General features: G+C 42.8%; 1 protein-coding gene across 1 annotated transcript; it reads left to right on the forward strand.

The window, feature by feature from the left end:
* The first annotated feature begins 719 nt into the window (after positions 1 to 719).
* Positions 720 to 7,800, forward strand: LOC140359107 (toll-like receptor 5). The gene is made up of 3 exons (XM_072443980.1): positions 720 to 3,003; positions 4,172 to 4,260; positions 6,358 to 7,800. The coding sequence occupies exons 1-3, from the start codon at positions 741 to 743 to the stop codon at positions 7,120 to 7,122; spliced, it is 3,117 nt and encodes a 1,038-aa protein (XP_072300081.1). The 5' UTR covers positions 720 to 740; the 3' UTR covers positions 7,123 to 7,800.
* Positions 7,801 to 13,321: the final 5,521 nt, after the last annotated feature.

A 13,321-nucleotide genomic window follows, 5' to 3' on the forward strand; every position in this document is an offset into this window, starting at 1 on the left:
GCTCTCTGTTTTAGCCTGTTTGGACACGCTGACTCAGAATGGGGCCACTGGGGCTCATTGTGACCATGTTTAGTTTGTGTGGACAGGTGAGTGTAAAGACGCAGCAATAAACACATGTATTTACCGTATTTTCGGACGATAAGTCGCACCGGAGTATAAGTCGTACCAGCCAAAAAATGCATAATGGAGAAGAAAAAACATATATAATTCGCACTGGAGTATGAAATGCTGTTGCAAGTGTAAAAATAACAAATTATATCACATTTAAGTCGCTCTGGAGTATAAGTATATAAGTATAAATATAAGTATAAGTCGCACCTATCAAAACTATGAAAAAAGGTGCGGCTTATAGACCGGAAAATATGGTATGTATTTACTGTTTATTTGATCGGGACATGCACCCGAATACAGCTACTCTAAATTAGTATTCAGAATGTGTATTTTTGGTGCATATATTCAGTTACGTTCCAGCACTGTGGATTTAAAAACATTTCTGACATGATTGTGTAAACATACAGGCATCTTTTTAGCCTCTTATTTCTATTTAAACTGATTATTCTGTTTAAAAAGTTAAATCTGAGGCACTGAGGACAAACTGAGGAAGACACATGAACATGAGAAAATATCAGTGCCAAATATCAGCAACATTTTCAACATCAGACTGAGCGATATTGATATCCAGTGCGTTTATGGATGAACGCATTGTCTTCCTGCAGGTGTCAGTCGTTGGACCCTGCGAGATGTTCGGGAAGATTGCTAAATGCAGTTTTGAGAGTCTGAGCCAGGTGCCCGTCCTGCCGAGCGACACAGAGCACCTGTACCTGGACAACAACCACATCGCAGAGCTGGACAGTGAGTCACTGCGAGGCCTGCGACTGTTGGAGCACGTAGACCTGGGCGCACAGAGTGTACAGCTAGTGATCCGAAACAACACTTTTCTGAGACAGCGGCGACTGAAAACTCTCATTCTGGGATCGAACCCTTCTTTAGTGTTGGAGCCAAGAGCATTCGCCGGCCTGTCCAGTCTCCAGAAACTAGATCTGGTCTATTGTAAGCTGACAGACTCCATATTGTCAGGAAACTACTTGCAACCGCTGTGGTCCCTCCGAACACTTGACCTGTCGTTTAACGAGATCGTGAGACTGCGACCGGCAAAGTTCTTCGTACAACTGCGGAGGTTAACGGAGGTTGAACTTAAACTAAACCAAATTGACAGATTGTGTGAAGAGGATCTCGTCGGCTTTCAAGGGAAATATTTCACGCGATTTAATTTACACTCCAACAAGCTGGACCGAACCATGCTCAGACCTGATTTTGACTGGAAGCAGTGTGGAAACCCATTTAGAAACATGGCTTTTAATGTTCTCGAACTATCCTCGATAGGTTTTGATATGAACGGTTTACGGCTCTTCTTAAATGCTATTGATGGAACTCCTATCGCATCCTTGCATTACACCGGGAGCCTGGGCAGTGGCTTTTCCTTCACAAATTTACCAGATCCGGATAAGAAGACGTTTGAAGGTCTCCGAAACAGTTCAGTTCAAGTCTTTGATCTGGCTGGGAATCACATCTTTTCCCTGCAGGAGGCGGTGTTCAGTCCTTTAACCAATGCGAAAATTATCAACGTGTCCAACAACAAGATCAACCAGATAAACCCCAATGCGTTTAGCGGCCTTCAGAACACTTTGCGCATGTTGAACCTGTCTTCTAATCTCATTGGAGAGATCGACAGTCACACTTTTGACAATTTGACAGACTTGAGGGTTCTGGATTTGTCCTTTAACCACATTGGTGCTTTGGGACACCGAGCTTTCAGCGGTCTTCCATCTCTTAAGATGCTGGATCTAAGAGGAAACTCATTACGATCTTTGGCGTCCACTGCGTATCTACCAAACCTCCTCTATCTTTTCTTGAGTGACAACCGATTACCTTCGCTATGGGGACTCACTGAGCTAGCCGGACGGAACATGACGTATCTAGACGTCGGAGACAATAGATTGAATTTCTTGGATGATCTTTTTGCCATTGTTGAACACTTTCCAGATCTGGCGAGCTTGCTCTTTGGTGGTAACTTCATCAAATGGTGCAAAAGTCCACAGACGTCCACGAACAACAGCTTAACGTTGCTCGATGTTCACGACAGCTCATTGCAGATCATTTGGTCTGAGGGCTGGTGTCTGGACGTCTTCCATCGTTTCAGCGGCCTTCTTGGTCTCAATCTCACACACAACTCCATTGCTTTTCTCCCACACGGCATTTTCCACGGTCTCCATTCCCTGACAGAAATAGACCTCTCGTCCAACGCTCTCACTCACCTTCAGCCGGACACGTTCCCAAGTACCCTGCAAATTCTTGACCTCTCCAACAACTTCTTAGCCTCCCCGAATCCTGACTCGTTCCCAAATTTGGCTTACATTGATCTGGCAGGGAATCATTTCTACTGCGATTGCAACCTGGAAGGCTTCCTGCGGTGGCTGCACAACACCAGTGTAACTTTCCTCAGTCCAACAAAGGAGTTGCGATGCACTTTTCCGCTGCAGCTCCAAAACCTCCCTTTGCTGAACTATTCCGCCGTCATAGAGCCGTGCGAGGAGGAGGACGACGAGAAGGCCACGCAGGAGCTCAGGTTGGGTTTGTTCATCCTCTGCACTCTGGCGGTCGCCGGCACGATGCTGGGTTCGCTGGTTTACGCCCGTTTGCGAGGGAAAATCTTCATCCTCTACAAAAAGGTGATCGGTCGTGTTCTAGAAGGGCCAAAACCGCCCGCACCTCAGGAGAACTTGCACTATGACGCGTTTGTCTGCTACAGTGACGCTGACTATAAATGGGTGGAGGTGGCTTTGCTCCAAAAACTGGACTCTGGATTCTCGGAGGAAAACTTGTTCAAGTGCTGTTTTGAGGCCAGGGATTTCCTGCCGGGAGAAGATCACCTGATCAACATCCGCGACGCAATCTGGGGCAGCAGGAAGACGGTGTGCGTGGTGTCCAAAGAGTTCCTCAAAGGTAACGCCCATAAGGCAAAGACACTCATCTCTCTTTCGCTCTTAAAGTTTACTGAACTGAATTAACGAGGCAAAGAGTGAGGATAGACATTCAGTAAATTGTCAGAGGCCCGGAAATCTGACAAAAAGAGAAAATAGGGAAGTTGGTGTTTCTTGTTTCCTATTTAAATACTTTAATCAGAATCACAATCGGTTTATTGCCAATGAACAAAATTAAAAAACATCGTCTGATTGATGCAACACAAAACAATAAAACAATGAACAATGAATAAGTCTTAACAATAAGATATCAGATTTAAAAAATGATAGAATAAATATAAAAAATAGGCTTAATATGTACACAAATTTACAGTTAAATTTTAGAATTGTTACTTAGTTTGGTGCTTTAGTTCCTGTGGTAAATATTTATCATAGTTTTACATCAGGCAAGTGGCAGTTTAAACAAACGTTTAACAAAATAAAAGTGTTTATTTAGGTATTATTTATTGTCAAATCATAACCATAATGTAATTTATATGGATTTTGGCCCTTGTTTAAAGTGAGGTTGCTAGGTAACATCTGCTGCTCATGTCCAACCAGGAAGTAACATTGTAAACGTCTCCAAACTACAAATATGTGGTAAAATCTAAAATGTAATCATGTTCACTTTGTCTTTGCAGATACATGAGCAAAAATATACTCACAATATAGTTTAAAAGTAATTATTTTTTATGTTGCGAACTATTAATCATGATAAATAATTCTATGGATTGTTGGTCATTATAGGCAATTTTCCTCATTGAGAACTCACAAAAATACAGGCAAGAAACCTTAAGAAAATACACTTTTACTTTCCACTACAGACATTCATTGGAGTTGAAAGTACAGATACATGGTCTGAATTGTAGAGAAGTAAAAGTACCCACTGTAAAATGTACTTCAGTCATGTACAGATAGTTAAAAATGTTACTTTAAGGACTGTACTTTTACGTTTGTACTTTACTTCCCACTACTGAGTCTTAGTGAAATACATAGTTTAGCCTGTCATATGATCTTTAAAATGGAAAGTCTTAATTGAATGTCTTACAACTAACTAACTAACTAACAACTAACAACTAACAACTAACAACTAACTAACTAAGTGTTGATAGTGTTGTGTGTGGTGTGAGGGTGACAGTGTGTCTGTGCAGACGGTTGGTGTCTGGAGGCCTTCACTCTGGCTCAGGGCCGTAAACTGGAGGAGCTCTCTGACGTGCTCATCATGATCGTGGTGGGGAGGGTGAGTGACAGCTCAAAAGTACAATGTTACTTTTACAGGGCAAACAACTCACGTGTAGTAAAGCCCCAGAGGTCATGACATTTATGCAGATTTCTCTCTAATCACATAAACATGAAACCGTAAAAAACATAAACACATTTCTGCAATGAACCGCTCCACGTGCTGTGAAGACGCACACAAACAAAAGATTTAACTAAAGCGATAATAAATACAGGCTCAAACATGTTCTGCTTTAAGTGATTCACTTTTTAGCCAAAATCTAGACTAGCTTGTTTTTTGTGTTGGTTCAGTGAGAAAACGTATCCAGCTCCTGGGAGAAGGTTCAAAAGTGTAGGTTTAATGTAGTACGTTGCCACCTCCAGAAGATGACCAGTTTTGTTGTTCACTTAGATGCTTAAAGTGTACTTTTAAATAAATACATGTTTTTAATCAGACTATAGTGTTGTTTTTAAAGATGGGACACGATGAACTTAGACAGGAATAGATGTCACCATGAGCGTTCCAAAAAATCAAACCATAAGGACGTAATACTTTTTACAACACCAATTTGTGTTGCACAGTTGACATGTAAATACATTTCTGCAGATGTTCAGGTCACTATTTTATTTAAGGGACTTTCTACAGAGCCGTTATTTTGTGCCGCGGCTCCTGAAACTGCTGCGCTATTTCACCGCGCCGTTTTAGACCGCGCCGGGTTAAGGTTAGGGTTAAGGTTAGGGTTAGGGTTAGGGTTAAGGTTAGGTTAGGGTTAGGGTTAAGGTTAGGGTTAGGTTAGGGTTAGGGTTAAGTTTAGGGTTAGGGTTAAGGTTAAGGTTAGGGTTAGGGTTAAGGTTAGGGTTAGGGTTAAGGTTAGGGTTAAGGTTAAGGTTAAGGTTAGGGTTAGGGTTAAGGTTAAGGTTAGGGTTAGGGTAAAGTTAGGGTTAGGGTTAAGGTTAGGGTTAGGGTTAGGTTAGGGTTAGGGTTAGGTTAAGGTTAGGGTTAAGGTTAGGTTAGGTTAGGGTTAAGGTTAAGGTTAGGGTTAGGTTAGGGTTAGGGTTAAGGTTAGGTTAGGTTAGGGTTAGGGTTAAGGTTAGGGTTAGGGTTAGGTTAGGGTTAGGGTTAGGTTAGGGTTAGGGTTAGGTTAGGGTTAGGGTTAAGGTTTGGGTTAGGGTTAAGGTTAGGGTTAGGGTTAAGGTTAGGGTTAGGGTTAAGGTTAGGGTTAGGGTTAAGGCTAGGGTTAGGATTAGGATTAGCCATGAGGTTAGGGTTAAGGTTAGAGTTAAGGTTAGGGTTAGGGTTAAGGTTAAGGTTAGGGTTAAGGCTAGGATTAGGATTAGCCATGAGGTTAGGGTTAAGGTTAGAGTTAAGGTTAGGGTTAGGGTTAGGATTAGCCATGAGGTTAGGGTTAAGGTTAGAGTTAAGGTTAGAGTTAAGGTTAGGGTTAGGGTTAGGATTAGCCATGAGGTTAGGGTTAAGGTTAGAGTTAAGGTTAGGGTTAGGGTTAGGGTTAGGATTAGCCATGAGGTTAGGGTTAAGGTTAGAGTTAAGGTTAGGATTAAGGTTAGGATTAGGGTTAGGGTTAGCCATGAGGCTATATGGCAGTGCCGCGGCTCCTGAAACTGCTGGGCCATTTGACCGCGCCGCGGCTCTGTAGCCACGGCCTTTGTTTTTACTTCACTACATTTTAGACCAAGTATCTTTTCTTTTAACTCCACTACATTTTTAACTGGACTGAACAGTAGAAAGTAGTTTTCATTATATTTATTTTTGAATTTTTTTTGGCACATTCATGGTGACATTCTGTGTAAAGTTTTGAATTAATGCCCAAACAAAAATATACACATAAAATTAACAAGACAAATTAAGAAATGTATTTGAATTTACCTTTGTTGACCAGGGTCTGCTCTGGTCTGGTTCCCTCTCAAAAGCACTTAAATCTGTTTGAAATACTTTTACGTTTTATTCTTAAACAGGTGCTAAAACTGACATTTCTACTTTTACTTGAGTCATTTGGGTACATGTATCTATATTATATCTATACTTTATGGTAAGAGTTGTGTTGAATCTATGTTTCCATATTAAAATAGAGTGTATTGTGTCTGATCTGTTGTGTAACAGGTGGCTCACTACCAGCTCATGAGGCACAATGCCATTCGAGCCTTCACCCAGACCCGAGGGTACCTGCAGTGGCCCGAAGACCCCCAGGACCTGGGCTGGTTTTACAACAGACTCACGGCTCAAATCCTCAAAGACAACAAGCCTCAGAAGAAGCCAGAGGAGAACGACGCAGTGCCAATGGAGAATGACCCAGTGCCAATGGAGAATGACGCAGTGCCAATGGAGAACATCAAACCGCCAGAGAACGACGCAGTGCCAATGGAGAATGACCCAGTGCCAATGGAGAATGACGCAGTGCCAATGGAGAACATCAAACCGCCAGAGAACGACGCAGTGCTAATGGAGAACGACGCAGTGCCAATGGAGAACATCAAACCTCCAGAGAACGACGCAGTGCCAATGGAGAATGACCCAGTGCCAATGGAGAACAACGCAGTGCCAATGGAGAACATCAAACCTCCAGAGAACAACGCAGTGCCAATGGAGAACATCAAACCTCCAGAGAACAACGCAGTGCCAATGGAGAACGACGCAGTGCCAATGGAGAACATCAAACCTCCAGAGAACAACGCAGTGCCAATGGAGAACATCAAACCTCCAGAGAACGACGCAGTGCCAATGGAGAACGACGCAGTGCCAATGGAGAACATCAAACCTCCAGAGAACGACGCAGTGCCAATGGAGAACGACGCAGTGCCAATGGAGAACGACGCAGTGCCAATGGAGAACGACGCAGTGCCAATGGAGAACATCAAACCTCCATAGACTGAACTGCTCGACCGATGTTTGATAGAACAGATTCCACTCTTATTTCACTCCTGGTGAAAGATGCTGTGGTTTGGTAACTTTGTTGACTTTGAACCTTGCTCATCATCTGCTGAAAGGTTCCAGAGACTGAACATTTTTCGTTGTCTGGGAAAGTAAGTTAAGGTACTTTATTGTCCACATTTGACACATGTTTCAATGCCAGTGGGCGCGGCGTGCAGGTGACCCATCTCCAGATCTTTGTGCCAGGCTTGGTCAGGACGACTGAAGTTGGAGGATTTGACCTGCATGTTTTGAGTTGATGGAGGAAACCAGAGTTCCTGCTGTAAACCCACCAAGACACTGGGAGAACATGCAAACTCACCACAGAAAAGCTCCACACAGATTGGCCCAGGAGTCGAACCTGCAAACTTCTTGCTGTGAGGCAAGCGCGCTAGACACATGTATATCAGCCAAGTTTTTCATCTCTGTGAGTTCAGATGGGCATGATTGACAGGTGGATTAGCCAATCAGGGACACGCATGTTTTGGATCTAAACAAACATGGCTGCTTACGAGGAAAAAGAATAAAATATCACAGATCGACAAGATTAAAACAAGGGCCCTTTTCACAACAAACATGGCGGCTTAAAAGTGAAGAAGTAAGACAAAAATAACACAAAAGACTGAGAAACAGCACGGATATTCAACGATCTTTTAAAATCAAAGTATTAAATGATATTAAACTGAGATTAAATAATATAAATTGTGTGCTTAATGATACAAGTTTATTCAAGAGGACATTTCAGAGCAAAAGTGTTTCCGCATTGAAGCATGTGCTACAAATAAGTCTGTGAATGGATCGGCTAAACTTGGTAAGTAAAAGAGTCCCTGTTCTTACTTATTACGGGTAAATGGACCAGGTCTGAACAAATGTAGAGTTACATCGACTCTGAATCTCATGTCCAGAGACAAGTATAATGTTATGTGCTTTAGTAGACACAAGTTCAAGTTCAAAGTGGTGGTGACAGGAAACAGAGTGCCACTAGAGGGCGTCAACACCACACATTTAATACCACAGTGTTGAAATGTGAAATGTGCAGCTGACAGATTATCTTTATAGGAGTTTAGCAAATGTAAATCAAAAGTGTCCCACACAACTAAAACAATTAAACCAGGATAAGCTCATTCTGAATTCTGAATTCTAGAATTTGATTTAAACGTGTGCTGAGTATCACCACAATAATAATAACTACAAATATAGCCGCAAGCGGCAATGATCAGCCCTCGCCACGCTGCAAGAGGAGGGGGCGCTAACGCGCCCCAATTGTCCTTTTATTACGCCTACTGCTGAATCTGTGACGCTGTCACATCTTCTCCCCTTTGTTTTACCATCAAAAGGCAATTTTATTTTGAATTCTTGGCAAAATGTGCGGCTTTGCCGCACAGACACTCTTTGAATAAAAATGTGGATAACTTTTGATGGTCCACCCCTGAAGATGAGTCTCACCAAATTTCAGGTTAATAGGGCTGACGCCCTAAGAGGAGTTTGTGAAAGTCTAAAGTGTAAACATGTTCTGGCAATTTCCCCATTGGAATAACATGGAAGGTTTCGGTCATCGTTACGGCAACGCCATAACAATTATGACATGGGTCTCATTGACTTTTTTTTATTCTAAAATTGAGTTGTGTGTCAAATTTCATATAATTTCGCAAAACTAAACATTTAACCTCCATATAAAATCTGTAGGGGGCGCTGTGGCTCCAAATTAATTTATTTCACTTCAAGTAGATTTAGGGCAAAGAGTTTAACAACTGATTCTAATTTGACGCAATTCGGACTTTATCTGCGCAAACGGCAGAAATGTTAAATTTGGGAGATTTCTGAAATTCTTGCTACAGTTTGCGGCTTCGCCGCTCAGAGACCGTGAGAGGTATCAATGTAATTTGGATAACTTTTGATGTCCCACTCCTCAGTAGCATTTTCACCAAATTTCAGCTTTTTAGGGCCAACGCCCTGGGAGGAGTTCGTAAAAGTACGACGTTTGGAAAAACTCCGAAGTCATGTTTTGCCATTTTTGAAGCAATATGGCCGACATTTGGTTGGGCGGACGGCGTTGCCGTAATAATATTTTTTACTTCTCTTGTCACCATCTACCTCTGCGCCAAATTTCATGATTCTACGATCAGATTTTTTTTGGGTCATTTCCCATCTCTCAATGCATTTTTGATACATTTGGGGGCGCTGACGCGCCAATCTTTTTTATTTTAGAAAAGGGAAATAGCCAGAATGTAGAGAGGCACGATTTTTAGAGGTGTGCAAATTTTTGTGACTTTTCGTCAATGTTCACTGGGTGAAAAATAGGGGGGTTGGTCCCGAGAAGAAAGAAAGAAAGAAGAAAGAAGAAAGAAGATTAAAGCCGAAAGCGGCATCCAACGGCCCTCGCGGGCCGCCGGCCTTCCGACTCTGCTCTCTGCATTTTACAGAGATGGCGCTACTGCAATTGTCTAAGAACTAAGACAGCGACACATTGTACATGTTCAATGCTGTGCTTAACCAGTGCAAATGAACACAAATGTCGGTCAAATGTGCGGCTCCAGCGCACAGAGACCGTGACACTTGGAATAAAAATATGGATAACTTTTGATGCTCCGCTTGTGTAGATTATTTTCCCCAAATATGAGCTTGATCGAGCTATTGCCCACAGAGGAGTTCTGTTGAGCATACTTGCAGATGGAGCAAAGCCATGTGTTACCTGCGTGATCAGTGAATGTGTTGTTGTGTTGTAATGAGCATGCGCAATAAATGGTCAGTAGTGTTGCTTTTTCCCTCAGACCAAAGAGACGACGGTTGTCTGTATTTTTTCCCCCGAACCACATTGGTGACTACAAAACGATAGACTGCTGCAGAATGTCTAACGTAACAGGTTATGGGCCCAGTCAAGTAGGCCAAAAGTGGTTCAGACTTTTATTCGACGGCGAAGAGAAAAGTTACGAGGTGTGGGAAACGAGGTTCCTCGCGCATATGGAGTTACGCGGCCTCAGAGGAGTTATCTCGGAAGACCCGGAGATAGATGAGGAGGACGAAGATGCTTGGGCGGAAGATGAGACGAAGAACGGCGAGGCATATGCAGAGCTAGTGCAATGTCTGGACAACAAGAGCTTGTCATTGGTAATGAGAGACGCGAAAAGAGACGGAAGAAAAGCGCTGAATATTCTCCGCGAACACTACGCTGGAAAGGACAAACCTCGCGTTGTGAGTTTATATTGTGAACTTTCCTCGCTTCATAAGACCAGCAATGAAACGGTAACTGACTATATTATTCGAGCAGAGACTATATTCACATCATTGAGAAGAGCAGAAGAGCACATTAGTGATGGGCTTCAGATAGCGATGGTAGTTAAAGGGCTACCTGATTCATACAAGCCATTCATCACCCAGACAAATGACACTGTGACGTTCAGCGAGTTTAAAACGAAACTGCGAAGTTATGAGAGTACTGAAAAATATGGGAAGAGTGACGTGAATGCTGATGAAGACAACGTGATGAAGACTAGTTGGGCAACAAGGTCACGAGGAAGAGGAAGAGGAAAGAAAATGGTCCTGGCTGATGTTGAATGTTACACGTGCGGTAAAAAGGGACACATGGCCAGGACATGTCCGGACGGATACCAGTTGAGAAAAGAGGAACGAAAATGGGACACAACACAGCGCGGAAGGGGACAATATCGAGGACGAGGCCGTGACCATGTGAAGAAAGTTGATGGAGAGACGGAGGCAGAGCCAACATCTTTTTGTTTCTTCAAGATGAGTGACTGCTCTACACAAAGAGGAAACAAGAAAGGTCTCATGGTCGACTGCGGCGCCACAACACACATGATCAACAACGCCACAAAGTTCAAAACAGTTGACAAGAGCTTCAGACCTGAGGACCACATGATCGAGCTTGCCGACGGATCCAAGGTGAGCGGGATGGCGAAAATGAGGGGAGATGCTGAAATCTACTTGTTGGACAGCGAGGGACGAAGAGTGAAAACGATTCTCAAACAGGCACTCTACATCCCATCGTTTCCACAGGACATCTTTTCAGTTAAAGCAGCGACGGCCAACGGAGCTGAGGTCCACTTTAAGGACGGTAATGACTGCCTGGTCCACAAGGATGGTACCGAATTCAAAATGGACGTGTATGGTAGGCTGTATTACCTTAGCACAGTAGAAGATGAAAATGTTGATGAAGTATATGGGTGTCATGACATTCAAACGTGGCATAGGATACTTGGTCATTGCAATTTTGATGATGTTGCAAAATTAGAAAAGGTGGTTGAAGGAATGTCTATAAAAGGGAAACATGACAAATCCAACCAAAAATGTGAAATATGCACACAGGGCAAATTCACACAAAGCAGAAACCGACAGGCAGACTCTAAAGCCACAGCTGTGTTAGAGCTTGTACACACAGACCTATGCGGTCCTATAGAACCAGCAGATAAAGATGGGTACAGATATGCAATAGCATTTACTGATGATTGCAGTGGGATGATATTTCCATACTTCATTAAAACAAAAAGTGACACGACAAAAGCTACAGAAAAATTCATAGCGGATGTAGCCCCATATGGAAAGGTAAAGTGCATAAGGTCAGATAACGGCACAGAGTTTACCGGACAAGAGTTTCAATGTCTACTTAGGAGTAATGGGATAAGGCACGAGAAGAGTGCACCCTACTCACCTCATCAGAATGGGACTGCCGAAAGAGGGTGGAGAACCTTATTTGAGATGTCACGATGCATGCTATTGGAGAGTAACCTCCCAAAGCAATTATGGACATATGCTGTACAAACAGCAGCCCAAATCCGCAACAGGTGCTACAGTAAGCGGCTAGAGCAGACACCTTACCGTGTTTTTACAGGAAAAACACCTAACCTATCCAACATGCAGATATTTGGCTCTGAATGCTATGTTTACAAGCAGGATAAGAAAAAGCTAGACTCTAGATGCAACAAGGGGATCCTTGTAGGCTATGACAAATATAGTCCAGCATATAATGTGTATTATCCTGAGACAGGAAAAGTCCTAAAACATAGGCTGGTAAAATGTATCACCAAAGGTGGCACAGATAACCAGACCCAGACAGATTGTGACATGGGGGAAGACATTGAGAGTTATGTAAATACACCTCAGAAGAGAGTCAACCAGGGTCAGAGACAGAGACAGCCTGAAGAGTGTAAAGGGTCCATTGTTGAAGAGGCTGCTGAGACAGGTCCGACCCAGACAGATAGTACTCAGAAAGAAGAGGGAGAAAGGAGATACCCTACAAGACAGAGAAAGGCTCCAGAATACTTTAAGGAGTACCAGTGTAAAGTTGAGTGTAACAATGACGAAAGTGAGAATGTAGATTATTTCTACAGAGTAGCTTATGATGTTCCTAAAACACTTAGAGAGGCAATGGACTCTAAAAAGTCAAAAATGTGGGCTGATGCGATGAAAGAGGAGATGAACTCTTTGACAGAGAATGAAACTTTCACTCTGACCCCACTGCCAAGAGGCAAGCAAGCAGTGGGAGGTCGCTGGGTATATGCAGTGAAAGAGAGCCCAGATGGATCTGAGACTTGTAAAGCCAGATATGTTGCAAAGGGCTATGGTCAAGTGGAAGGAATTGACTATACAGAGACTTTTTCACCAACAGCCAACATGACCTCTGTACGAGCATTAATGCAGGTGGCTGTACAGGAGGATCTTATTTTACACCAAATGGATGTGAAGACTGCTTACCTCCATGCTCCAATGGACTGTGAGGTATATATGGAACAGCCGGAAGGTTTTGAAATCAAATCAAAGACAGGGGAACACTTAGTGTGTAAACTCAACAAGTCATTGTATGGTTTAAAACAGTCCGGGCGTAACTGGAATATGTTACTACATGATCACCTTACAGAGAACGGTTTTGTACAAAATGATGCTGATCATTGTGTCTACAGCAGAAAATCTGAGAATGAGAAAGTGATTTTGTTAGTATGGGTGGATGATTTAATCATAGCAGCGAGTAACAACACCTTACTCAGTGATGTGAAGGAAATGTTGAAGAGAAGATTTAAGATGAAGGATATGGGTCCACTTAAATACTTCCTGGGTATAGATTTCAGACAGAGTGATGGAGAAATCAAAATGACCTAAAAGAGACACATAGAGAAGATATTAGCGAAATTTGGAATGTCCGAAT

Source organism: Eucyclogobius newberryi, unplaced genomic scaffold (genome assembly GCF_026437365.1).
Source record: "Eucyclogobius newberryi isolate DKJ021-1_F unplaced genomic scaffold, fEucNew1.0.hap1 SCAF_1, whole genome shotgun sequence".
Lineage (NCBI taxonomy): Eukaryota > Metazoa > Chordata > Actinopteri > Gobiiformes > Gobiidae > Eucyclogobius > Eucyclogobius newberryi.

What these genes read in the sequence shown, in the direction of transcription:
- LOC140359107 (XM_072443980.1), top strand. Translation starts at nt 741, where the DNA reads ATGTTCGGGAAGATTGCTAAATGCAGTTTTGAGAGTCTGAGCCAGGTG. An exon ending in GTCCAAAGAGTTCCTCAAAG is followed by an intron (nt 3,004 to 4,171) that starts GTAACGCCCATA and finishes GTGTCTGTGCAG; the next exon opens with ACGGTTGGTGTCTGGAGGCC. An exon ending in TCATGATCGTGGTGGGGAGG is followed by an intron (nt 4,261 to 6,357) that starts GTGAGTGACAGC and finishes GTTGTGTAACAG; the next exon opens with GTGGCTCACTACCAGCTCAT.